The sequence below is a fragment of the Lissotriton helveticus genome, chromosome 5_1, assembly GCF_964261635.1.
Source record: "Lissotriton helveticus chromosome 5_1, aLisHel1.1, whole genome shotgun sequence".
In the NCBI taxonomy this organism is placed as follows: domain Eukaryota; kingdom Metazoa; phylum Chordata; class Amphibia; order Caudata; family Salamandridae; genus Lissotriton; species Lissotriton helveticus.
The window spans coordinates 1,327,246,193-1,327,271,015 of NC_136065.1; the positions used below are offsets into that span (position 1 = coordinate 1,327,246,193).

At 42.4% G+C, this 24,823-nt stretch overlaps 1 protein-coding gene across 1 annotated transcript in view; it reads left to right on the plus strand.

Annotated features, from left to right (window-relative positions):
* The window catches only part of LGR6 (leucine rich repeat containing G protein-coupled receptor 6), a 528,574-nt gene that overhangs the window by 451,118 nt on the left and 52,633 nt on the right, over nucleotides 1-24,823 (plus strand). The window contains exons 8-15 of the mRNA XM_078644169.1: nucleotides 5,137-5,208; nucleotides 8,178-8,249; nucleotides 9,319-9,387; nucleotides 9,977-10,048; nucleotides 14,179-14,244; nucleotides 22,138-22,209; nucleotides 22,874-22,945; nucleotides 23,670-23,795. Of these exons, the coding sequence (XP_078500295.1) occupies nucleotides 5,137-5,208; nucleotides 8,178-8,249; nucleotides 9,319-9,387; nucleotides 9,977-10,048; nucleotides 14,179-14,244; nucleotides 22,138-22,209; nucleotides 22,874-22,945; nucleotides 23,670-23,795 (621 nt within the window). The remainder of the gene's footprint in view (nucleotides 1-5,136; nucleotides 5,209-8,177; nucleotides 8,250-9,318; nucleotides 9,388-9,976; nucleotides 10,049-14,178; nucleotides 14,245-22,137; nucleotides 22,210-22,873; nucleotides 22,946-23,669; nucleotides 23,796-24,823) is intronic.

Sequence of the window (24,823 nt, forward strand, 5' to 3'; positions counted from 1 at the left end):
GCTTGTGTTCTAGGCACAGAGACCTAATGAAACTAAATATTGTGACTCGCTATACACCCGCGATGGGGCCTGAATTTGGATATACTATATTCTTTCCCACATGCCTCCTGTGATTGTGGAAGGCAGTGTGGTGACAAAACCAGCTTAAAATGAACGTAAGGTAAGAGAAAGACGAGGAAATGTACACATAAGTCGCCATACACCTCCCTTAAACTGTAGGGTTCTCAGGCAGCTCTTTTGTACCCCTTTTTCAGCCATAAATAAAGGCACCCACACGCCTTTAAATGAGCCTGGCTGAACATGTGGGCTTTATTATGACTAGCCCTTGTGGTATTTGGACAAAATAGCAAATTGTAAATATCAGAAGACAGAAATATCAGTAAAAAATATTAATATACAAAAATATTGTGATGGAATAATATCTTTGTCAAGAACATCGTATTTTTCAGGTAAGTAATATCGGTGTTGTCAATATCATTTTCACTAATATAGTTGTAAATAATTTCATTTATTAATTATCTTAATGTGTTTTAGTTCATATTAGTGTATGTATTTGCAAATTTAAGTGAGTGATACTTTTTTATTTACTTGCTAATAGCAATTTAGTGTTGTAGCAGGTTGCTAGGTTTATAGGGCTATAGGGTGGGAAGTTAATTAAGTAATAAGGAATCAACAATTAGTTAGCAATTTATTATTATTAATTTAATTGATTATTAATTAAGCAAATTGTGCAATAATTACATTTTTTAGTTATGTTTTAGGTGTGGGCTGCTGGGTTTGTATGGGTATGTGGTGGGAAGGTAATTAAGTTATAATTCATTAACAATTTATTATGTATTGTTAATTATTTAATTGATTATTATTTAAGCAAATTATGTAAATTTTATATTGTAGGAGTGGGCTATTGAGTTGTAGGGCTACAGAATGGGAAGATAAGTAATAATTAATAATTATGTATTTATTATTTATCATTTAATTGATAATTATGTACATTATGTTATGTTTAGTTATATTTTAGTTGTGGGCTGCTAGGTTTTTATGGGGTATAGGGTGCAACGATAATTAAGTAACATTTCACAAATAATTATTAATAGTTATATTTTTAATTAATTAATTGATTATCAATTATGTAGATTGTGTTATACTTACCTATTTTACTTATATTCTACCTGTGGGGAGTAGGTTTGTAGGGGTACAGTGTAGGAAGTTAATTAATACATAAATAACCTTTTTTTAATTGATAATTAACTATTAAATTGTTTAATGCTCATGTATATTGTTTCATTGTAAATGTAACCCCTCTGAAAGCCTACGCGTTCCCTATTGTTGCAGAAACTGGAGTGGGAATTGTATATCTATTTTGCCCAGATTCCAATATTTTTTTTGATATAGTTTAAATACATCCTCTGGTGTGTTGGGGTTGGTCCTGTGTTGGTCATGTCGTTCCTTGGTCTCTTGCTTTGGTGGGCCTTCTTCGGTTTCTTCTTCGATCCCCTCTGCTTTTTGGTGCGGTCGTTGTGGGTTTCGTTAGGCGGTGGGCAGCTTTCCTCCCTTGCCTGGGAGGTTCGCTCTCTGTCTTTGCGGGTGGTGTTTCTGGGCCTTCGGACGTGCCGCCCTGCGCAGGCCTGCTCTTGTCTGCTCTCAGGCGTTTGGCAGGGTTTGGCCTGGTTTGTCCCTGGTTGGTCGACTGCCTGGTGGTGCCTGGTGCTGGGGGCTTCGCCCTTGGCTGTTTCTCCCTGGTCGGTTGCCCTTCCTTACTTGGTAGTGCAGTTTGGGCGCTTCCGCTTCTTCTGGGCCCCCTTCTGCTGGTTGTTCTGGGGGGGGGGGGGGTTGTTTCGGCCTCTCTGGGGGTTTCCTTGGGGCTTGGCTCTGAGTGCTGGGCCTCCTTCTGGCATGACCTGGGGTTCTTGTGTCTCTCTTGTTGGGGCTCTGTCTCCTTGCTCTGGAACTACTTCTGTGGTGGCCTTGTCGCTGGTCTTGCGGTCTGTTACTGGTTCTTACTTGGGTTCTGCTCCTCTGTGGCTGGTGGGGTGGTTCCTGGTGTGGGTTGTCTGCCCCTTGGGTGGCGGCTCCTTGATTGGGCTCCTAGTGTTGGGGTGTTCATGGTCATCCCCTGCTCGTTTTGAGGTTTCGGCTCTGTTGGCTTGGTTGGGGACGTTGCTGGTTGTGTGCTCCCTCCTGCCTGTGTTTTTCTTTTTTCTTGTGGGCTCCCTTTTGCTTTGGTTGGGTGCCGCTTTCCGTGTGGTGTCCCTGGTGTTGGTGGGTGTCCGGAAGTCCGGGTTGTTTGCTTTGGTATTCTCCACTTTGTTAAGGAATGGGACGGGGACTAGAAGGTCCGGGAGGTAATGCCCTATTACTTACCAGTCATCTTCATTACTCCTGGTCCCGTTGTCCTTGTCCCATTCATTACACCCCTCCCTCCCTCCTGGACGGCCAGGTTGGTGGCTTGGTATTTCAGGCTGAATGCTGGGATAGTACAGCTTATGAACTCCCAGTGGGAGGGGGTGGGTTTAGGTATCCCAGCATTTTCCTGCTCTTTTTTTCTGTCATGGAGAGGTGGTCATCTCCACTTTGATCAGGAATGGGACGAGGACAACGGGACCAGGAGTAATGAAGATTTCCGGTAAGTAACAGGGCATTACAGGTTCTGTCGTTGCATTTTAGTAACATCAGCTCTGTTTGTCCCACTATAAATCCAGGACTAGAAGTGCCGGAATACAAAGAAAATACCTGGACGGTATGATCTAGTCAGCGTTCTGGTGTGATACATAACAGAGTTAGCACATCAGATGCTGGAATTATTAAAATTGTCTTCTGATAATTATAGGGTTTTGTTAATACTAAAATGAATGCTTGTAGTATCTTATAATTACAAATATAAATAAGTGTTGACTTGTATGCCTCCCCTCAGTAATATTCATGGCTCAGGAGCTCTATCACTGAAGGGTGGTTGGATGCACGTTGGTTGTTGTCAAAGGAGGCATGAATGCCACTGCATATGCTGTTTGTCATGGTGGATTAATGTTACTTTTCCCTATCAAATTATGGGTCGCATTTTTAGGTTGCAGGTACGAAGGTCACATTACTCTTTGTCAGTGATTCTTAACCGGTTGTCTATGGACTCCTAGAGGATCCATGATGCCTACTTAGGGGGTCTGTGGCTGTTTAGAAATTAAATAATAATAGCAGATTTAGGAAATATGCATGAAAACAAAAGCTACATTGAAAATGTTAAAATGTTTTATCTTGTGGGAGAAGCACAAGTACCACAGAATGATCTAGTATGGATGATTGGTGCTCCCGTTTGAAGCACTAGTAAACACCGATAAAAAGAGCGAATGGATTTGGAGGAAAAATCACAAAATGATATGCCGGAGCCCAGCTGATTCCTTCACCTTTTAGAACTAAAACCACATTTTGAAACACTCCAACAATCCGATTAAAATAAAATGTTCAGTTTTTGCATACATTTTGTTTGTTAATTAAATAAAATATTTAATTATTTGTGTAATTAATGTATACTTGTTTCTGTAATTTGTGTACTGTTTAGATATTTTAATCATAAAAATTCATTAGGTGAAGGACCACGGCCTCCAGTGTGGGGGGTCCACAGAAGTGAAAAGGTTAAGAACTGCTGCTCTATATCATTACAGACACTGTTTTCAGCCCTAGACTTTTGTATAACATCTCAATAAATTCAGTTTTGTGGATATGGTTTGTTTCCATTAAACATATTATACCTATACACCTGATAGCAATGATCTGTAGGTGAAAACCCCTGTTTGGAAACAATGTCCAGGATGACACTCTAGGTGCAATATAACTCAAAAGGCCACTCCACCTCTAGCTGTGCAGGCTGGGTGGCACACATGCAGTACAATTCTGTTCTCAGACCTCCACCTGATAACAGCTCGACAGAGAAGCTTTTGGGTTAGGGTTTCCAGATCACTCCATGGAGGCAGACACCATGGGCCCAATTCACAAAGCCATGAGTATGTAGAATTACACAGCAGTAAATTCCAGACAAGACGTGGCGTGCCCTGTGAGCTATTGACCACCACAAAGTTAGAAACTTGCAAGTATTCGCAAACTCCAATAGGACCCTTTCCCACCCTGGTTACTGTGGAGTTTCACTCCACCAAGGCAGTGCTTAATTTCAACCAATGGTTTCCAGTGCTTGGCACTGGCACTTAATTGTTAACACAGGCACATATGACGCTGCCACCTGGTAGCTCGGTTTGTATAATTTAGAGACGAGCAGAACAGCAATTGTTTATTAACCGCTACCGCGTTTTCCCGCTGTGCGCTGGAATTTCAAAAATGCGCGGTTTGTGACAAAGCCAGCTCGTCATCCGCGTAGCGCAGGTAACGCCCATGACGAGCTGGCTTTGTCATCCGCATCGAAGGGGTTAATTCAGTATACATTAAAAACAACCAATACCTGCTGCCCAACCTATTTTTTATTGCTTTTGGCGCCTTGAATGTTCTGAATTGTCACACTTGTAGCAGTGTGCTGGTTAGCTGGCAGTGGCAATGGGTGATGCAAGCTGCAGAGGCTTCCTGACTAGAGTCCTGGTGCATCTTCTTTTTTTTCACACACTAAGCACTGCGCCAAAGGGCTTGAGCAATTCCCCTTTCAGGGTAGTAGGGGGAATTCTTAGCTGTCAAAATATTTGCGCTGTGAATTACAAAGAAAAAGAGAAAATAAATGTATATTTGCACACCAGGCTGACTGTCAATAGTGCACACTTGAACACTATGTCGAATTACGGATTGGGAAATAAGTCTTTACACAAATTGCATGATGCACTACTGCATGCACAGAGCCCCTGGCACACTACCCCTGAGTTTTGTTAATCTGGGAAAACCTATCAAATAGTACTTTCATTTGACAAACTAATGAGTTCTGGGAGCTGTGGTCTTAGTTTCTTTCCATTGAACCAACATACCTATGGAATGGGGACAAGATGTTTTAGCTCCGGTTTCATTAAGTAACTGCACCGGGGTCTTTTCCCGAACGTCCTCAGCCTCAAGTCAATCTGTCACGGGCCTGAGGCTAAGAAACGTGCTCACACCACAAATTCGCAAATCACTTTTGAAGCTAATGCAATAAATGATGTTCTGTTTTCCTTTCAGAGGGTTCCATAATAACAACATCAAAGCCATCCCGGAGAAGGCGTTTCTGGGGAGTCCCTTGCTGCAGACCATGTAAGGTGGCTTCCTGCCTTGTTTGTGGCGGGAGGGGGGAGTGAGGGGTGGGGGTGTCAGTACGTGCTGTTCTAGGTTTGCTGCCCGGATCCAGAGCTTGTTAGCGCTCTGATTTCATCTGCGGTACAGGCTTTCATGCGACAGCCACGTGTTTGAGTCCAATACATAATGTCACCTTCAGGGCAACTCATGAAGTTGAAGTGAGATCAGATGCGACATAAAGGGGATTTGTTTTCAGGGGCTTCTTTATTTTTATTAAACTCTAACACCAATAGGCGGTGTCACCTTTTTGTTAGGATCCAATTGCTGGCAATGTGGGTGTCTAATGCCAAGGTTGCCTAGGTTTGATTCTGCTCAATGTCTTCTTCCTGTCACTTCTCACTATCTCACTCTTTGCAAGTTATTTCCCCCCCCCCTCCTTTCTTCCTTTGTTTTCTCTCTTTTCTTTCTGCTTTTCATACCTTTCTTTCTCTTGCTCTGAGTCAAAGTCCAGTGATTTAAAATAAGTCCCAGTCCCCAAAAATGAGTGTTGGTTCCTCCCACCAGAAACCACCACAAGGTAGGCACAGAGAGCACCTGTTGATAGCCCTGGTCATTGCAAGAGAAAGTAATTATTCACAGAGCTATTTTATGCACATTATGATGGGCACAAAAATCTCAGCGCAAACCTTTAAATGGGCCATCTGGCTAATGAAGTGACAGTAGGTCTCAAAAACCAAGCAAACACCATCAAACAGAGGCATTTTCAGGAATGCATATTGTTGGTGGCTGTTACTAATGCAGGACTCAGCTAAGAGGGCTGTTTTTAACTTTACACTGTGTGAGACATTGAAGTGCCGGCTGTTCGTTGGTTATAATACATTGTACAGTTTCACTATCAGAGTAAGAAAATGGAAGCAAAACTGTGCAAATCAACTTACCCAACCTTCGGCGCAATGGCCGTTACAATAAATGCACTCTGGGGGCCATGCGTTCAGGCTGGTTTGAAAACTGGGCATTTATTTTAGCTCGAGTTTTGAAAAAAGCAGTGATGCAGTCTGCATGCTAGACTAACGCAGATGAAGGGAATGCACTTGCTTATAGGCATGTGACCAGATTAACAAAAAAGCAATTGATGCAGGGGCAGACTGCGCTTTTATCGAGGCAAATTGTGCACCTGTTGAAGATTAACAGAAATGCTAAATTGCACCTGTAACAAACTGCGGATGTGGGGCTTGCACATCACTGTACACCACTCAGAATCAAATCAGAACCAGAACTATCTTTATTAGGCTGTGAACAGCCATAAAAGCATTCAAGACGTGCAAAAATAGCACTAGAATACATACAAGTTATTAAAACACGCATTTTAATACGTAAAATCATCAGGGTTGGAATATTAATGACCAACAATCTGTTTAAAAACAGGCTAGGATAAACAAAACCGAAATTAAAACAGAGTCCAGTACTAACTCATCAATATACTAAAAGTTACCTAACCAGTATACCAAAATGAATCACTTAAATTATGTGTGGTTTGCCACCAGTCACGGCTGCAGGCCAGGAAAAGAGTTTAGCACATCCCTACTTCCACCATTGTGCTCGCTGGAGAAAGTGCTACTCAAAAATTAAGTGCATGGAAAAAATAAACATTTCTACACATTTGCTCTGAGGAATCATTGACATAATCGGGCTTGGAAAGGAGCAAATGTTGATTAGGATGTACATCAGCAAATTTTCTTTGGGGTGTATTATTGAACATCATTGAAAATCTATGTGGAATTTGCACCTTTTTGATGTTAGGTCACTCCCTTTTTGCACATGAAAACAAGATACTATTCCAGAACCTGACCTGCGCATTTATTGACTGAATATGGCTTGTGCATATACAGCTTGCACACAGTGCAAGAAGCAAACATGCAGCGGAAATTGCAGCAGGCATATCTTACACTGTTTCACTTTTGTGAATCAAGCGTATATTGGCTATGTAATATGCTATGGGTGCAAATCATCTTGCTAATAATGAAAGCTCAATGAATTTGGCCCTCAATTCTAAGACTATGCAGAGGTGGTGCTTTAACAGACCGAGCATAGTAGAACAGCCGTCATCTGTTTAGCACTGGCCACAGTCATCACAAATGGTGCACTCGTCTTTCTATACCAGCTGGATTTCGAAGTGCCAACCTTAAATGCTTCTGAAATAAATAGAGGACTCATTCACACGTTTGGAACATTTTAAGACGAATACATCGTTAACCGAATCTGAGCCAGTCTTCATTCGTAGACATATAAAGCAACAAAATGTCAGCTGTTCATCCTACCCAGCAGTTCATTAAGTCTAATGTAAGATCAGAACCAACTATCAGTTCAATGCCCCAAGCCACTTAAGATAAAGACAAATTGACCTTCATAAGGGCAATGTGCTGAAACACAGCCTTGACATGCATGCTTGAAAGGACATTTACAAGCAGTAGATGTGATTCAACAATTGCTTCTGTGGGGTAATATGTCTATCTTATTAGTAAGTGATTATTTGCCATTTCAGAATATCGTATCACTCTTATACACTGCATTTTGCAGAAGGAATCCGCAGGCATGTATGTACCGCATCCACCTGGGGGCTGGGCAGGTCCTTTTGGTGTCACTGCGCAGAAGGAATCTTCCAAAGAAACCTCTGCAGGCCATATGGTTGCAGCACGAGTCTTACAGTATACTACCACTTGCAGAGGGCTGAAGTTCTGTGCAGAGGCAATTTACACTATACTTTTATGGCTATACCCGTCCTTGATTTCATGCATCTCTTGGATTGGTGTTGATGAATCATGCACTCCTTTTGAAACATCCTTTGTTCGTTGTCTATCCCTTATATGTGTGTAAGTCATGGACTGTCCAATCTGGAGCGTGTGTTCTTTGTGTCTCCGTGCATGTGTGCACCAGACTTTCTCCCATATGAAAATGTTTCTGACTTTCTCATAAAACTTTATTTGCAGACACTTTTATGATAATCCCATTCAATTTGTTGGACAGTCTGCATTCCAGTACTTACCAAAACTTCACACTCTGTAAGTCCTTTATTTATTTCATTTCCTTACTCAATTTGTATTGTGCATTCAAGCAGCACATGGTTGACTGCACTAATTTGAATATAGATCCACCCTTTTGAGATAGCCCTGTGTCTTGGTAGGCCTGCGGAAGCAGATAATATTGTCCTTTTATATGAAGACTGGCATTCCTAAACAGTGGTCAACACGACAGGCAGCAGAACGAGAGAATTGTATATTTGAAAAACAATGTGTCAGGTGACAGATCAGAAAGAATTTCTGAGGGTTTCTTCTGACTTTATTGAAGGTTTGCAACAAAAAACAAAACACAATGGAAGGATTGATTGAATTAATCTCAGTCACTGGCGGCCAGTCATGTCACATTCCAGTCTATTGTTTGTTACCCATTGTGCCACCCTATAGAGACCCCAGCCATTTGCAAATCAGTCTTGGTCCAGCTCCATTATGAGCAGTCCAGCCCAAACTGCCAAGCCAGGACCCTTCCAGATGCAAAACAAGCAAACATAGACTAGTGAGGCCAGCGTAGGCCTCCTCAGAAGGGCAAGTGCATCTTGGCTTCGTGGAATGCCAGTTTGCCCTTCATGACAGGGTACCTACTCCAGTTCTCCTAAAGCTTAAGCTAGAGCTGGGTCCGGTCATCCAGTCGTGATATCATAACCCATGCTGGGGGGAAGACAGTGCATGTCCTTGGTAATTAAATATATCAGCCGCTGTTTAATATACAATGGGCTCACTGTGGGATGAGGGGAAGGGTAGCAGTGCAGTAGAAATGCAAAACTCATAATCAGACACAGTGTGCATTTACTGACATATAATTGAAGTGGGGTATGCATTGTTGCCTTTAGAGGATAACTGTACTCGCCACTGTGGCAATTTCAGGGAGATCCAGTTGTGCTATGTTGAATGTATTGTTCTCAATAATATCAGCAATGGATGCTTTGTTGGTGGTTCTAAGCTCATTTTGTTAGAAGTGATGTTAAACAGCTTTATTATGTGTAGCTTATTATTTCCTACTATTCCTTTTAGAAAGAAAAATTACAGATTTTATTTTGTCAATTTCCAACTGCAGGTCATTGAATGGAGCTACAGATATCAAGGTGTTCCCAGACCTCAAAGGGACAACAAGTCTTGAAATACTGTAAGTACCTCCATTGTTTATTTCAGCAACTTACCACCACTCTCTTTTTCAGCCTTTTTATTCGTTGGACCTTTTCCCGTCTATCTCTTTAGCAGCATGTGACTCCAAAGGTCTGTCTCTGTCTGATATTCAAATCGCTCCGTACAAATGTTTTATTAGTGCATCTGATTTTTATTTTTATCAATCACTGCCTAACATAATGCTGCATTGTTAAGTTTTCAATTCAGACTGTAATATGTCACTGCTGGTGGTGTAATCAATGTCAGAGCATCTGATACGTCAATTCATCCCCCTATCATTTTAATAGGATCTTGTCCACAACTAGACTGAATTGACTTTTGTCCCATTAATTCTGATGTGCCCGCCACAGATGCACAACGAATATAGAAACATATGTCTCCTTGGTTCATTGAGTGAGGTACTATATTTGATCCCCTGCTTCATCCAATTGACTTCTCGTTTACTCTGCAACTGCTGAATTCATACATGTTCTCTCCTGAAATACCAATAAGGCATCTCTGTAGGTACTCGCTGAAATTTTACCCTGAGTAAGTTCCACTCCTTTTCTTTTCTCTATCAACTTCTCCAGGACCTTGACACAGACTGGAATTTGTTTCCTGCCCATGGAAATATGCCAGCAGCTGCCCAACCTGCGGGTCTTGTGAGTACATTCTGTGTTAATCCTTTTTCGAGCATTGAGTGAGAAGAAGCCAACATACTGCTTACAGTTGAGGTTAAGAAATTGAAGAATTATGCTGAGTGCAGTGGTTTTAAAATATCGGTTCCGACTTTGTAGCGTCATCAGTATACTTAAAGTGGCTCATGCACTCGTGCAATTCTCTCAAAGTCCTGTAGCCAGTCTGAGATGCTTACAATTCTGTTTAACTGGTCTGCCTTATCTTACAACAAACAAATCAGGAAAACATGACGTATTCCCACAAGTACTTCTCACACTCTCATATGTTTTATAAAGGAAGTCATTTACTGCCAAAAGTGTAAGCATGGAAGTGTTAAACCCTTAATAAAACTGAAATGACTTCCACATCCTTCATTGCCCTACAAAAAGTAACGTACAATAAACATGAATTAGACTTATTGAATACTGATGTGCTACATTCCAAGGTAATGTAGCAAATTCTTACTATAAACGTGATCAGTGTATTGCCTATACTTACATATACTTTGTCTGCCAAAACTAGCATATTTCCTTGCATTTCATTTAAGCAACTGCACCTTCTAGGTAATTTGTGCTTGACATATGTTTTAAATTTCATGAAAGTCAGGTTCTGTATGTCTCATTCCATTGGTTTAATAGCATTTTTTGGGCATAAACCAAATCATTACTGTACATTGTTACCACTTTAAATTTTATCAGGTTTTCTCAGGTTCTGTTCCTTGAAAGTCTGTCATAAAATGTCAGCAAATTCAAACACCAACAGATTACATTCTATCAGATTTCGGTAAAAATTGAAGTAGGTATAACTGTAGACTATTGCATTACATCATTTTAAATCCCAGCAGGTTACTGTTCAACATATTATACTTTAGCAGGTTAACTTCTAGTAGACGATATTTTAGAATATTCTTTAAGATTAGATTGTAGCATATTACAATGTAGATTTTGTGACATTCCATGCCTGCCAGTTTACATTCCATTTAATTCCCACTGATTCTATCCATTCTGCAGCTTTTCAGTATGACATACTTGGTTTTCTGTTCTAGTGGCTTGATTCATTTGGGCATATAGGTCTCACTTTAGTGCACCAAAAATGTCTTATGTGTCTGCAAACTAAAAATGCTGATTCTTAGAATCAAGCTATTTGGACATTAAATTGTACATCGAGCTGACAACTGAAGAAAATCTACAAGGCGTTTTTGCAGTTGTAAGTTTCAGATAAATGATTAAATCTGTGAAAATATTTGACATGGCATTATGAATCGTAGATTTTCTCCATTCAGAGGATCCTGTCATACTGCTAGAACCAAAAAGAACAATTGATGGACAGAATGCAGAACAATGTCATACATTCACCCCAATACAGAGATCTGCGCCTAAATCCATTGTTTTTTGCTCACCATGCCATTCCAGTTTGGATCAGCCATATGCAAATCAGTCTTGACCCTGAACCCAATGGTGACAGTCCAGCCCGAACTGCTAGGCCAGGTCCTCCCTGGACTGGAAACAAGCATCCTAGGACCGGTTTCGGACTTTCTGCCCTCATCAGCCAGGGTAGCTCGACTCCAGTGGCATGGAGAGCATGGGACCCACGTTTGGGCATACCCGTCACACTCGGGCTGACAAATGCAAAAAGAACAATTGATGGACAGAATGCAGAACACAGGGTCAAGATTGATTTGCATATAGCTGGGTCTGAACTGAGGTGGCAAAGTGAGCTAAAGAATGATGATGGATTCAACCCAGATCAGTGACTGGGGGCGAGTGTCTGAAAAGTTTCAGGGCTCCGTCCATCATCACCTTGTGTGTTTGCTTTGTTAGCCCTAAGTTGGCAGGGTATGCACGGGCGTGGGTCCCTTGCTCACTTTGCCACTGGATTCAAGCTAGCCTGGCTGACGAAGGGTGTTACCCAGAAACCGGTCCCAGGATGCTTGTTTCCGGTTCAGGGAAGACCTGGTTTGGCAGTTCGGGCTGGACTGTTCCAATGAGGCTCAGGGTCAAGACTGATTTGCATATAGCTGGGCCTGAACTGAGGTTGCAAAGTGAGCTAAAGAATGATGATGGATTCAACCCAGATCAGTGACTAGGGTGAGTGTCTGAAAAATTTCGGCGCTCCGTCCATCAGCTCCTTGTGTTTGCTTTATACTCCTAGAACCCACAACAACAAACATTTCATTCCATGCTACTTCTTCCTGAAGATTTGCTGCCTTGGTTTATCTTTCTTTCAGATCTGCACTTGTTTTTAGTCTCTTAAATTGAATGGGCTAAACTGTACCAACAAGATAACAATTTGTTTATTTTAGACAGCATGGATGCTTTTCACAGGTCAAATCTGCCTAGTGGGACTATATATGTAGGTAGGATCGTAGAGTATTTAAAACAAAAAGCTGCCGTGATATTAACTGTGTATATAGGATCAACATGCGGTGCCTCGCTGAAGAACCACCACTCCCTTCCTATCCTTGTAGTTCAAGGAGATCCCCTCTTTCCCTGGAGTCAATTTTTCCTGTCATTGATGTAGGTGCCAGACACACAGATCACTACTCTCATCTTGCATGTTTTCCTACCTTCTGTGTGGTACAGTCCCGGGCGATCACTTCTAACATTATGGTTCCTGCCCACATTGGGGTGCCTCCGATAGAGGTCACCTTACTGCTTCCATAGTTTATTATCTTCGTCAGGCAGCTGCTACTGACAGGGCTGGACTGGGAACCACAACCGGCCCTGGCAAAGTGCTGCAACCGGCACCCCACCCCACTCGGGGAGTTGGAGGTGCCGTCAAGCTCTTGCCCGGGGCCGGTTCTCGGCCGATTTTGGTACAGGGCCGATTTTGCAGCTATGCTGCAAAAACGGCCCTGTAACAAAAACGGCCCCCACCCATGCGGCGCACCGGGGGATTGCCCGGTGCCCGCTATGGCCAGTCCGGCCCTGGCTGCTGAAGGTATCTTCTCTTCATGCATGCTATTAGAGACTCTAACCCAAGAGCCCTTGGGTACTCCTATTTCTACTTCTCAGCCATGATTCCCTCCTCTCCAGAGGTCTAACTCTCCTTTCCATACCTTACTTCTCCGATTGGTTGAACACTATCAGGCCTCCGAATAAAGATTATCAATGTAGACATAGTGGTGCACTCAAAATAATAATTCACAGCAGTCCAGTTGTATTTGAAAGTTTAAATATCTTCTGTATTGTTTCCAAATCTTGTTTCTTTTTTCATATAAAATGAAACACAACGCGTTTTGTTAAAAAATGAACTTTTTCAGTACATATCACATAAGCGTATATGTTCATAAACGAGCACAATTTGATACTGTTTTGAGTACCTAACGAACAAAGGGGCATATTAGCAAGAACCTTGTTAAAATTATCGCCGTTTTAGCGGCAGGAAACTGCAGCTAAAACTGCGATAATGGGCTTGCTAATATGCGTTATGGAATTCCAATAGATGCCCAGGTTAGATGTCCTGCACATCTAACGTGGGCTTCTATTGGAATTCTATAACGCATATTAGCAAGCCCATTATAACGAGGTTCTTGCTAATATGCCCCTCAGTTTTGACAAATTCTATCTCCTGTGAATATTTTCTGTTGAATATTTTGAACATCACAGCAGTATCCTGGAAATGGGAGCCTCGTGCCATTGGCTCTTGAGCTGTTTTTATGTAGATAGCAACAGAAAGCCGCTTTCTCTCAGAGTTGTATTTCTTTGCACTCTGTCGCTTCCTTATCCCCATTAGGGATTTGCATCAAAGACGTTAACAATACCAGTTATGCTGCAACCGTGCTGAGAGGCTGCGACTAGTTCAGCGGGTAGTAAGGAATGCTTATAAGTTTTTACAGGCTAGACAAGGTCTCCGAGATATTCCACAGATGTGTGCATGTACACTATGTCTAAATTGTTAGTATGGTCCACTTAGTGGAAGTACCCGTGGCAGTGGGTGCTATTTAGAGTGAGCATCAATTTTCGAATATTTAGGAAGTCTTGGGGCGTGCAATTAGCTGGGCCCAGTTGCCAAAGTGTGTGTTGTGGGAAGCTCCGAATAAATATGTTTAATAAAGTGTGGTACACTGTCTTTACTACTTCATTTAAAGGCTAACTCTGTTGTCTCTCTTTAGAGAACTCTCACACAATCAGATCGAGGAGCTGCCAAGTTTGCACCGGTGCCAGAGGCTGGAGGAAATGTAAGTGTCTTAATAAAGAACGGAAACATTTTGTGGGATCTAAAGAAAATGGCCCTGCCTCCTTTTTTATCCAGATCGGAGTTTTAGGGGACAGTAAGCAATATTGCATCAAGCGGTCATTTTGGCTAATGTAACTCATAACATCAAAATCCCCATTTAGCAATGTCATGTGTTGCTCTCCACTGCCTCCCTTATTCCAGGGCTTGCTTCCCGACTGTCTGTCTATTCCTATATGCCAAAGTCAAATCGAGGTAGTATGCGCTGTGTGACGTGAGAAGGGGGTTCCAGCATTTTTAATGACAGACAGCCTTATTCATCAACGGGCCGTTTTGCGAGCCCCTAATAGCGATTCATAGCGAATCGCTATTAAGGACTCGCAAAACGGTATTCATGTAGGAATTGCTAAATAAATAGCGATTCCTACACATTCCTTATTTGCGAGTAGCAAATTGCTAATCGCAAATAAGGAATAACTCCCAATGCATTCCTATGGGCCAAAAGGCCCATAGGAATGAATGGGGAGTATTCCTTATTTGCGATTAGCAATTAGCTAATCGCAAATAAGATAGCGATTTAAAGGGTGCCAGGGGTGTCCAAAGGACACCCTGTAGCACCCCTTAAATGCAAATTGAAACAGGTGTTGCGCACACACATGTCCAAAGGACATGTGTGTGTGCAACATGCAACTTAGAAAAATGCTTTTAAAAGCATTTTTCTAAGTTTTTGCTATTTACCGAGAGGTCTGACCTCGCGGTAAATAGCGGCCCAAAATTGCATTTTCGCAATTTAAAAATGGTTGATGAATTGCATTTAAGGAATCTCAAATAGAGATTCCTTAAATGCAATTCCTCGCAATTTAGCGAATTAGCAATTACCGATTTTTGCATTTGGGATGATGAATCCCAAATGCAAAAATTGCGCTCGCAAAGGGCCAGATTCTCAGATTCTGGCCCTTTGCGAGCGCAATTCGGCTTGATGAATCAGGCTGAGAGTGTCTTATCACCGAGTCAGCATCAGAAGGGGCTGTAGTGAATATCCTGACTAAGGTTCGTGAGTCTGAAGTCTAGTTAGTTTGTTATCTTTCTACCTTCCCATTACAACGATGTATTGCCAGGGGCCCTTAATGCTTGCTTGACAAGTGGATACCGACAGGGGCGGCTCTAGGATCATGGTGGCCCTGGGCAGGGAGCGTAGGTAGGAGGCCCCGGAAGAGGGGGTCCGGGCGGGGCGGAGCAAAACATACGTGATGCAATGAGCTTTAAAAGAATCTCCCACCTAGATAAAGTCAGAAAATCGTGTGAAAACGCACACAGTAACTGAAAATCAGATAGACCATGAGTGATGTTACTTGGCTTTAAAAGAAAGTTAGAGGACGACAGTGTACAGTAGACTCCAGGGTTCAGTAAGGTGGAAGTTTTGAAAATCGTGAATTTTTACGAATTTGGAACAATTGCGTTTGGGCACGATTAAAACATCAGTCCACTCAAGCAATTCTATCAAGCAAATTTAACCCGTACTTTACAGAATTTCAAGGCCAATGCAGATAAAAAAAAATATGTAAAGCAATCTCACACAGTAAGCAAGGGCATACTGAATGAATCAAATATTTCAGTGAGTTCATTTTTTTCGCTCTTCTGTCTGTTACTGTAACCCTTCGCATGTCAGTCCGTTTTTAGCCCATGATTAATAAATTAACGCATTGGTTGTCAACAAATTCGCTTGTTCAGGTGACTCAGCATCTACCAAGAACACAAGGTAGATGCTGAGTCACCTGAACAAGGGAATTTGTTGGCGGCCCCCATGGTAAAATTGCTACAGATAACAAGATAAATGCTAGATGAACACTATTTTATGAGAAACTGAATTGAAATTGCATTTATACAGTGCTTACTCCCCCTGACGTGGCATTGAAACAGCATTGCTAGTTTCATAATAACATTATCATTCTTTATATGAATAATTAAAGCAGAGGTTTTTGCCACTTAACAAGAATGTTCAATTTCTTTGTACATGAATGGCTACTGATGCAGTTTTGAAATAAGATCAGCCTTCCATGATGGACACGCCCATTTTATTTACTTCTCATTGGCAATAAAATATCAATCACAAATGTTTTAAATACAGGAGTACAATTATCCTCAAATGCCCATCGATTATTTACTCCCTGAGTTTTCTAGACAATATTAAAAAAATGATAGATAAGTGAATGAAAGAGGGAACTTAATATTTGACCATCTTGATTTTAGTCACATAGGTTCGTCTATTTCTGTAGCACTGCCACTGCTCTGACCCCTCTCACAGAATATCAAGAGCTGCCATTTGACTGGCTGAGCCCTTCTCCACATGATTATTGTCAGGCTGTAGACAGGCCTCGTGGCGAAGCATGCACAAACTGTGAAGGTTGTTTTTACAAGTATTCACTGTGACTAAACATACACTAGTGACGAGTCTAACCCCTGAGCACTGTAGATCAGCTATGCTGTTTTGTGAGTTTGTAGAATCAAACAAGATGTTGAGTAAAGGGATGGGGGTATAGTGGATGAGACAGAAATCACCTAGAAATACCAGGGTTAATGAAGTGTCTGTGGGATGGGCAAGACTGAAATAGAGCAAAGTGAGGCACCAGAAACCTCATCCAACCCTTGAGGGGAGCATGCCAACCTGTGCAATGCACGACTGCCCAGCTAGCTTTTCAGCATGCCAACCTTCCAGTGCCCATGTGGGCTGGGCAGCAAGGTGCCGTAAAAAGATCTGTCCTCGACACAAGATGACCTACGACTGTCCACGAATGGTCTCCAGGACCGCCCAAATACAAGGTTTCATAGAAACAAAATGCTCTTTGCTCTTAGAAGCCCTGATTTGCGGCACTGATGGCCCCATCTGTTCTTACAGAAAGCTAATGTGCAAACATGATGGCTCCTCAGATGCTTCGGTAGCAACCAATTGGATCCCGGCAGGTAAACTGCCAAATACAACACATTTGCATAATAACTCACTTATCCTTACCTGGGCTGCCTGGTGAACTGCAGTGCAGACTCGACCCCTGACTGGCTGTCACGGGTCGGGACTCGAGTGAGAGTAGACTCGTCTCTGCAGTCTGTCCGTGTCCGTCTAGCTCCAGGCGCTGGGAGTTGATGACACAGTGATGGCAGCCAGGCCTCCTTTTTCCAGTACGTTCCGAGGACCACCACCACAGAATGCAGGCACACGCCGACGGGGGAAGCAGTATGAGGTTGAGTCTGCACAGACTCGAATCCTCGGCTTCCGGTGTCTGCCAGACCCGACGCCCTTGGTGAGATTGAAACACCGCCACTGCCAATCAGGGACGAGAGCCGGAGGCCGCCAAATCCCTGCCAGGGGCCGCCACGCAAATATTGTATCCATCCTCGTGGCGGCCCCTGGGGTTTGGCGGCCCTTTGCAGGTGCACAGCTTGCACATGCCTAAAGCCGGCCCTGATACCGAATGCGAAAACACTCAAGGTGCAGGATAATTTAAACAGCTGAAACTGCTGTAACTGCTGTCCAAGACCCTTTTTGTTTAGAGCACAGACCGAAAAATCTAAAATCACTTCAAAGCTGCAAACCAAAAACAAGTAAAATGTTCACTCTTCATAGAGAGAAAACAGTTTTTTTATTTCCCATCCATCTCTCCCTATGTCTACATCCAAATAGTGCATTTCATCTCATCTAGGACACTGTCAGCAATTGTTGGCTTTTCAGTCACAGGACGTGGACTCCCGAACTTGCAGTCTTGATCTCACATTATAAGCACAAACGTAAAAATCCAAATGTGCTAACCCCTGATAGCCAAGTCCGTTACTGACGTGTGTCTGCCTGAGAGTTGTGTGCATCTGTGTGTGGCTTGCAATTGGAATCTACTCACATATAGCTTCCAACCCCTGCAAACAAGTAATTCAAATGTATTTTAAAGACAGGCTGACAGCTTTTGCAGTGTTTGCCAGGCCTATTGTTTCTAACCCATTACATATACATAGATTGGACTTTGGGTCTGCCCCGTCCTCATGATTGGATGGTTTTGTTGTCTATTTTACTTCCCTGCTCCCCAGACGATAGCTTTCCTCTCTGTTCTTATGTTTGTCTCACTGAGTAAGTGCCTTCTGTTAATACCAAAATGGTAGTAAGTTTCGGATTTTGTCTTAAGTTAGTTCTGTGAATCTGGCCCAGAGTATGCTGCCCTCTTTGAAACAGTGAGGACTACTGAAAAACAAGCATTGGCATAGCCAATAAGTCTCGCCTTTGGGACCTTTTAAGTGTTTAGCCATGCAACAGTTTGTATTGTTGCACCAAGAATATTGTGCTGCATAACTAAATACTTATAAGGTCTCAAAAGCGAGACCTATTGGCTATGCCAGTGCTTGTTGTTTATGCTGTTCTGCATCAGCACAAAGAAAATGCTTATCTGCTGGTGCAAACCTGCATCAGCAAAAAAGTGCATTGTTGCATACACGTGCATGTGTCATCACGCTTGTGGATGTATGGTTCCTTAGCCTCTGGGGCCATAGTGTGATTACACCTGCACGTACATACACTATGATGTTGCTTCAATATTAAGCCCCGTTATATCCAGGATCTGATCTTCCAGTATCAGCCTAACCAAATGTTAAGATCTGAGAACTAGGCTTTATGCCGCATGCCTAGAATCTGTCTCGCACGCACAGGTGGTCGTTCCTTTGGCTACCTGGACCCAAAACTTTGGAATGCCCTTCCAGAATCCTTAAGACACTGTACGTCTCTGCTACTATTTTGCAAGAACCTTAATACTTGGTTTCTTTAATCTGTAGTCAGTCTGCTACACATATGCTTAGCACCGGGAAACCCGCTGGGTAGCCGTGCGCTGTACAAATGGTAATAATAATAATAATAATAATAATTTGGACCCAGAACTCTCTTGGTGTGCTACTGCTCAAACCCATGTGGCTCGGAAGCCATACTAAAAATTTGAAAAAAGAGTTTTAGTCTTTACTTAAGGCACATATTGGTTCCTGCTGAAGTTGGAGAAGGTTCACACTGGGAATCCCTCGGGTAGCTGATAGGTCTTTGACAGAACTGAGCTTTGAGATAGATTTCAACCCTTGATTCTGAGGGCTGGCTTAAACGACTGCCTTTCAGTTGGGTAATATCTGCACCTATAATTAAATTGATAACACATTCAGTCTGTGTGCATTGATGCTGAATGAAAAGTCCCTGTTGAGGGTTCACTGATAGAATATAGATGACAAAAATATCGATGTTAAAAATATCCAAAAAATATATAGACTACAAAAATATTGACTCCCATACCTACACAGGTAAGTACAAAAAAATATATATATCGATGTAAAATACAGATGTAAAAAAATATTGATTTAAATATATTACATATTAATATTAATTTTAACAAAATAAATGTAATTTAATAAACATTTTAACAAAATGTTACAAATAATCTTAATGAAATATAAACACACAAACAATAATTTTTACATATATATTTAATTTAAAATAATAAACAATTATCTTTCATTTATTTTAAAATGTTACAATTACATAAAAATAATATATATATATCAATAATGTAAAATATAAAAAAATCTATAATACATTAGAACATTAAACTATTAAAAAATATTTAAACTTAATTTTCCAATACAATCCGTGCAACAGAAGGGAACGTGTTGGATAGCAAAAGCAAAATAATTAAATATATTAGTCCAACTCCAGTGAGTGCAACAGTATGGAAAGTGTTGGATAGCGGAGGGGCAAAAATTACTCTTCCCACTCCAGTGAGAGCAACAGTAGGGAAAGCGCTGGATAGTGGAAGGGAAAAAAAATACTATTCTCACTCCAAAGAATGCAACAGTAGGGAAAGTGTTGGATAGCGGAGGAGTAAAAATTACTATTTCCACTCCAAAGAGTGCAACAGTAGGGACAGTGTTGGATAGCGGAGGGGTAAAAATTACTATTCCCACTTCAAAGAGTGCAACAGTAGGGAAAGTGCTGGATGGCAGAGGGGTAACAATTACTATTCTCACTCCTGTGAGAGCAACAGTAGGGAAAGCGTTGGATAGCGGAGGGGTAAAAATGACTATTCCCACTCAAGTGAGAGCAACAGTAGGGAAAGCGTTGGATAGCGGAGGGGTAAAAATGACTATTCCCACTCAAGTGAGAGCAACAGTAGGGAAAGCGTTGGATAGTGGAGGGGAAAAAAATTACTGTTCTCACTCCAAAGAATGCAACAGTAGGGAAAGTGCCGGATAGCAGAGGAGTAACAACTACTATTCTCACTCCTATGAGAGCAACAGTAGTGAAAGCGTTGGATAGCGGAGGGGTAAAAATTACTATTCCCACTCCAGTGAGTGCAACAGTAGGGAAAGTGTTGCATAGCGGAGGGGTAAAAATTACTTTTCCCACTGCAGTGAGAGCAACAGTAGGGAAAGTGTTGGATAGCGGAGGGGTAAAAATTACTATGCCCACTTCGAAGAGTGCAACAGTAGGGAAAGTGCTGGAGAGCAGAGGGGTAAAAATTATTATTCCCACTCCTGTGAGAGCAACAGTAGGGAAAGCGTTGGATAGCGGAGGGGTAAAAATGACTATTCCCACTCCAGTGAGTGCAACAGTAGAGAAAGTGTTGCATAGCGGAGGGGTAAAAATGACTATTCCCACTCCAGTCAGTGCAACAGTAGGGAAAGTGTTGCATAGCGGAGGGGTAAAAATTACTATTCCCACTCCAAAGAGTGCAACAGTAGGTAAAGTGCTGGCTAGCGGCAGGGAAGGGGGGGGGGGGGGTAAAAATGACTATTCCCACTCCAATGAAAGCAACAGTAGGGAAAGTGTTGGATAGCGGAGGGGTAAAAAATACTATTTCCACTCCTCTAGGGCTGGACAAACTGTCATGCGCACTTGCCATGTTCTCCATTGGGTTGTGTTGCACAGCCCCATGGGGAACATGCTCAGCCTCCCCAGGCACTGCCTGAGCGGCTAAACAGGCCGCTCAGACCAATCACAACTCTCCTCAGGCAGCGTCGTGACTTGCTGGTAGAGTCCAGAAGCCTGGGTGCTTCTGGTGCTGCCAGCAGACGGAGAAGAGGCGTGCAGCAGCGGGAGAGGCGTGCGGTGGAAAAGGTAAATTAAAAAAATACATTTCACCCCCTACCCCACTCCCGTTCAGAGGCAGCCGCCACTGCTGCAGAGATCTGTGTGTTATCTGCAGACTAGAGATGTTGATCTACAGGAGAGCGCACAGTGGGGAAATGCACCTACTGAAGGGATTTGTGTGGAACTTTTTGCTCATGAGATCTAATCACAGTGACATTGATCTGTGGGTTCTCGTTGATCTGTGCATAACTTGTAGGTCACAGGTTCCAGTCCCAGTTAAATAGCTGCTTCTCAGCAATGCACTGAAAGTTTGGAATATTCTTGTCCAGTAAAATAAAGCTGACCCCTCTCGCACTCCCCTCCCCGTTGCAGTTGTGTTTGTGATATAAACATTTGAAGATACATTAGAAATCAAATGGCAATTTTTATCAGTTTAGTGAGTAGTATGATTATGTATTTTATAGCATATGCAGTTACATGTAGGCGAAAGTTTAACAATATAGTTACAGGAATTTTTAACACTAATTAACGGTGCCTCTGACCAAGCCCCAAGCTCACTGACCACGTCCCAAGCTTTCTGGCCACGCTCTTAGTGCCCAGGCATTGCACTCAAGATCACAGTGCCTTTACTTTTTTGTACAGGTCAACCATTTTCTATTGCAGATGTTTATGCATAGCAGACAGGTGTTTGCTCTCCTGTTGCCTGTCTCACCGTTGGCAGCTGGAGGGATCTCCTCTCTCGTATATGTAAACTGCTATTTGAGAAAACCCTAAGTTGCATTCTCTTTGCGTCTTCAGAGGTCTCCAGTACAACAGGATCCAGGAAGTTCGAGCAGACACATTCCAGCATCTCGTTGCCTTGAGGTCCATGTGAGTACTCCTTAAGCTCCCGGTGGGATAAAAACTGGGGATGGATTCTGTTGACATTGTCTTGTCGCATAGCTGGAAATTTGTAACTAACGCTTAGTAGATAGGGCTCTGCAGATCATGACTCCATATTTACTCAGGCTTGCACTTCTCGTTCAGTTTCCCAGGTCTTCCTGTCCCCCGATCCCTCCACCAGGGACATACACACTCTGCTACCTTCTCTCTGCCCCCTGTATTCATTCACTCTTCAAGGCAACGTCTGGTTCTTTCTCACCTGATCACCTCAAACAGCATCCATTTTGCTATCTGCTATGTCTCTATTCCATTAACCCTTCTGCCCAAATTATCCCATTCCTTACAACCTTCCGCTCTTTAGCCTGGAGTGAGAGGATGTGCTCATAAAGAGTGAGGAAAAAGAGCAAAAGCGTGAGATTAAGAGGAGGAGATGGGGAAAACAGAAGGAATAAAGATGAGAAAAGGAATACTGTCACTAGAGCAGAACAGTAACAGAGAGGTAAAACAAGAAAGAGAGAGTGAAAGAAAGAGAAAGGGGGAATATGTCATTTCACTGCTGTTTTGCATGTTAGTAGGTTGGGCGGGACTTGCATTTTTACTTTAGAGTCAGTTCGATCTTTGTGCTACATGTGGCTTTCCAATGTCTTTACAGAGACCTGAGCAGGAACTCCATCCGAAAAATCCACCCAGATGCATTTGTCACCCTGCGATCCCTTGTCAAACTGTAAGTGCATCTCTGGTGTCAGGGGGTAAAAAGCTTCTTGTCATATCTGTCTCTGGTGAAAGTGTGTCCCCTGACTGCTCTTCTATCATGCACAGGATGGACTCTGGCCATCTTCCCCTACAGGCTAGCAGTCCCACTCCTTCGACGCGCTCATGCATTTAAATGGAGCCTAGCTCTCTTTATCCATTGGCCAGTCACACTTCTAAACCTTAATTGAGTCTCTTTCCTCCAACCACTGTACGCGTTCACTTCCACAGACATACCTCATTCAATCACTAGGGATTTCAGTGAAGTCCTCCAATTGTTTTACACTTCAATGGATGCTCAATACTGCAGTACCTGACCTCAGACACATCAATGGAGTCTCAGCCGTATGCCGCTGGCCGGATACACCCCAATGGAATCCCTTCCGTCCACATTTAACAACATCACTTGTCTCTTTGTGGAGTCACACTCCTTCCTTTACTGGCCTTATACACTTCATTGGTCTCACTCCTTTCTTGTGTTTATGCACTTCAATAGGCCCTCATTCCCAACATGTCATGAGGCCTTAGCCTCCGTCACTAGGGTCATTCACTTCATCGAGCCTCTCTCCTTCTATCACTACTCGTATATACTTAAATGGAATTTTCCTTGTTACATTAATGGCTTTATTTCCAATCCCAATGAATAGTATTTTTTTCTCCAAACTGTTTTCTGATTTTGCTTCCCTTTGCCCCAACAGAGACCTGACAGATAACCAGTTGAGTATACTCCCAGTGGCTGGTCTGACTGGGCTGCTGCACCTAAAGCTGAAGGGGAACGTTGCACTGTCTGAAACGTTCTCCAAAGAGACCTTCCCCAAGATGAGGTGAGTTGTGGCACTCTGTGAAATCTTCAGTGAGAAGAATTTCCCCATGTTTCGGTCAGTTGTGCACCTCTGAGAATCCTTCTTCAGGTATAGTTTCCCCTAGAAGCTGATTTATGGGGCATGGGATCTGAGCCGCCTTGGAGAAATAATAAAGTAAATGGGAGGCGAATTGGTGCAACTGTGATGATGGGCAGAAGACTGAAACTGAACCTCGCTAAGCCTGAGTATTGACAGGACAACGAGGCTGGATCTCTCATACCCCGTTAGTCTATATCTTGTCTATATCCCTCATGCCAAAGATGGTATGGACCATTACATACCAATGGGGTAACCCAATAGGTCGTAAGACCTGGGTGCAAAGTAATACAAACAACAATTGGTCTTAATGGATAGTCCAACGATATGGCAATTAAAATGGCATATTCTGACCCTATGACAGTAATCATAAACCTCTAATCCAAATAAGAGGGGGGATGTACCATTCCTAAATAAAGAGAAGAGTCTACTAACATCACTACACACAAAACTACAAATTACTTGGAAAAAAGCATAACTGCATTGAAATTAAATCATATACATATATATATATTTTTTTACATATGGTGGTTGCTCCACTGAGTAGAGTACAAGTGCTTGGAAAAAGTGCTCGTGCAAAGGTGTAAAGAAAGAATGGAAAAAATTCAACATAAATTCAACAATTTTACAACAACAAATATGTAACGTTAGTCCTGTCTGACACCCTTTCTTCAGAACAAATCAAATTCCATCCATAGTATTTGGGTACAGCATATGAATCAGGGCTGACCCTTGGTGGCCCATTTAGGTAGTCCAAGTTAATTGCCATATCTTTGGATTATCCATTAGGACCAATTGCTTTTTGTATCAAATATGGTACGGAAGCAGCAGTTGAGGCACCACTGCTCCTCCATTGTGAATCTGGGCAGATGTATCCTCACAGTTCTTCAGGGGGAGGACCTTCTATAGCACAGCTGATGATGTTGATCCAGTGACACATTCATTCCGCTTGT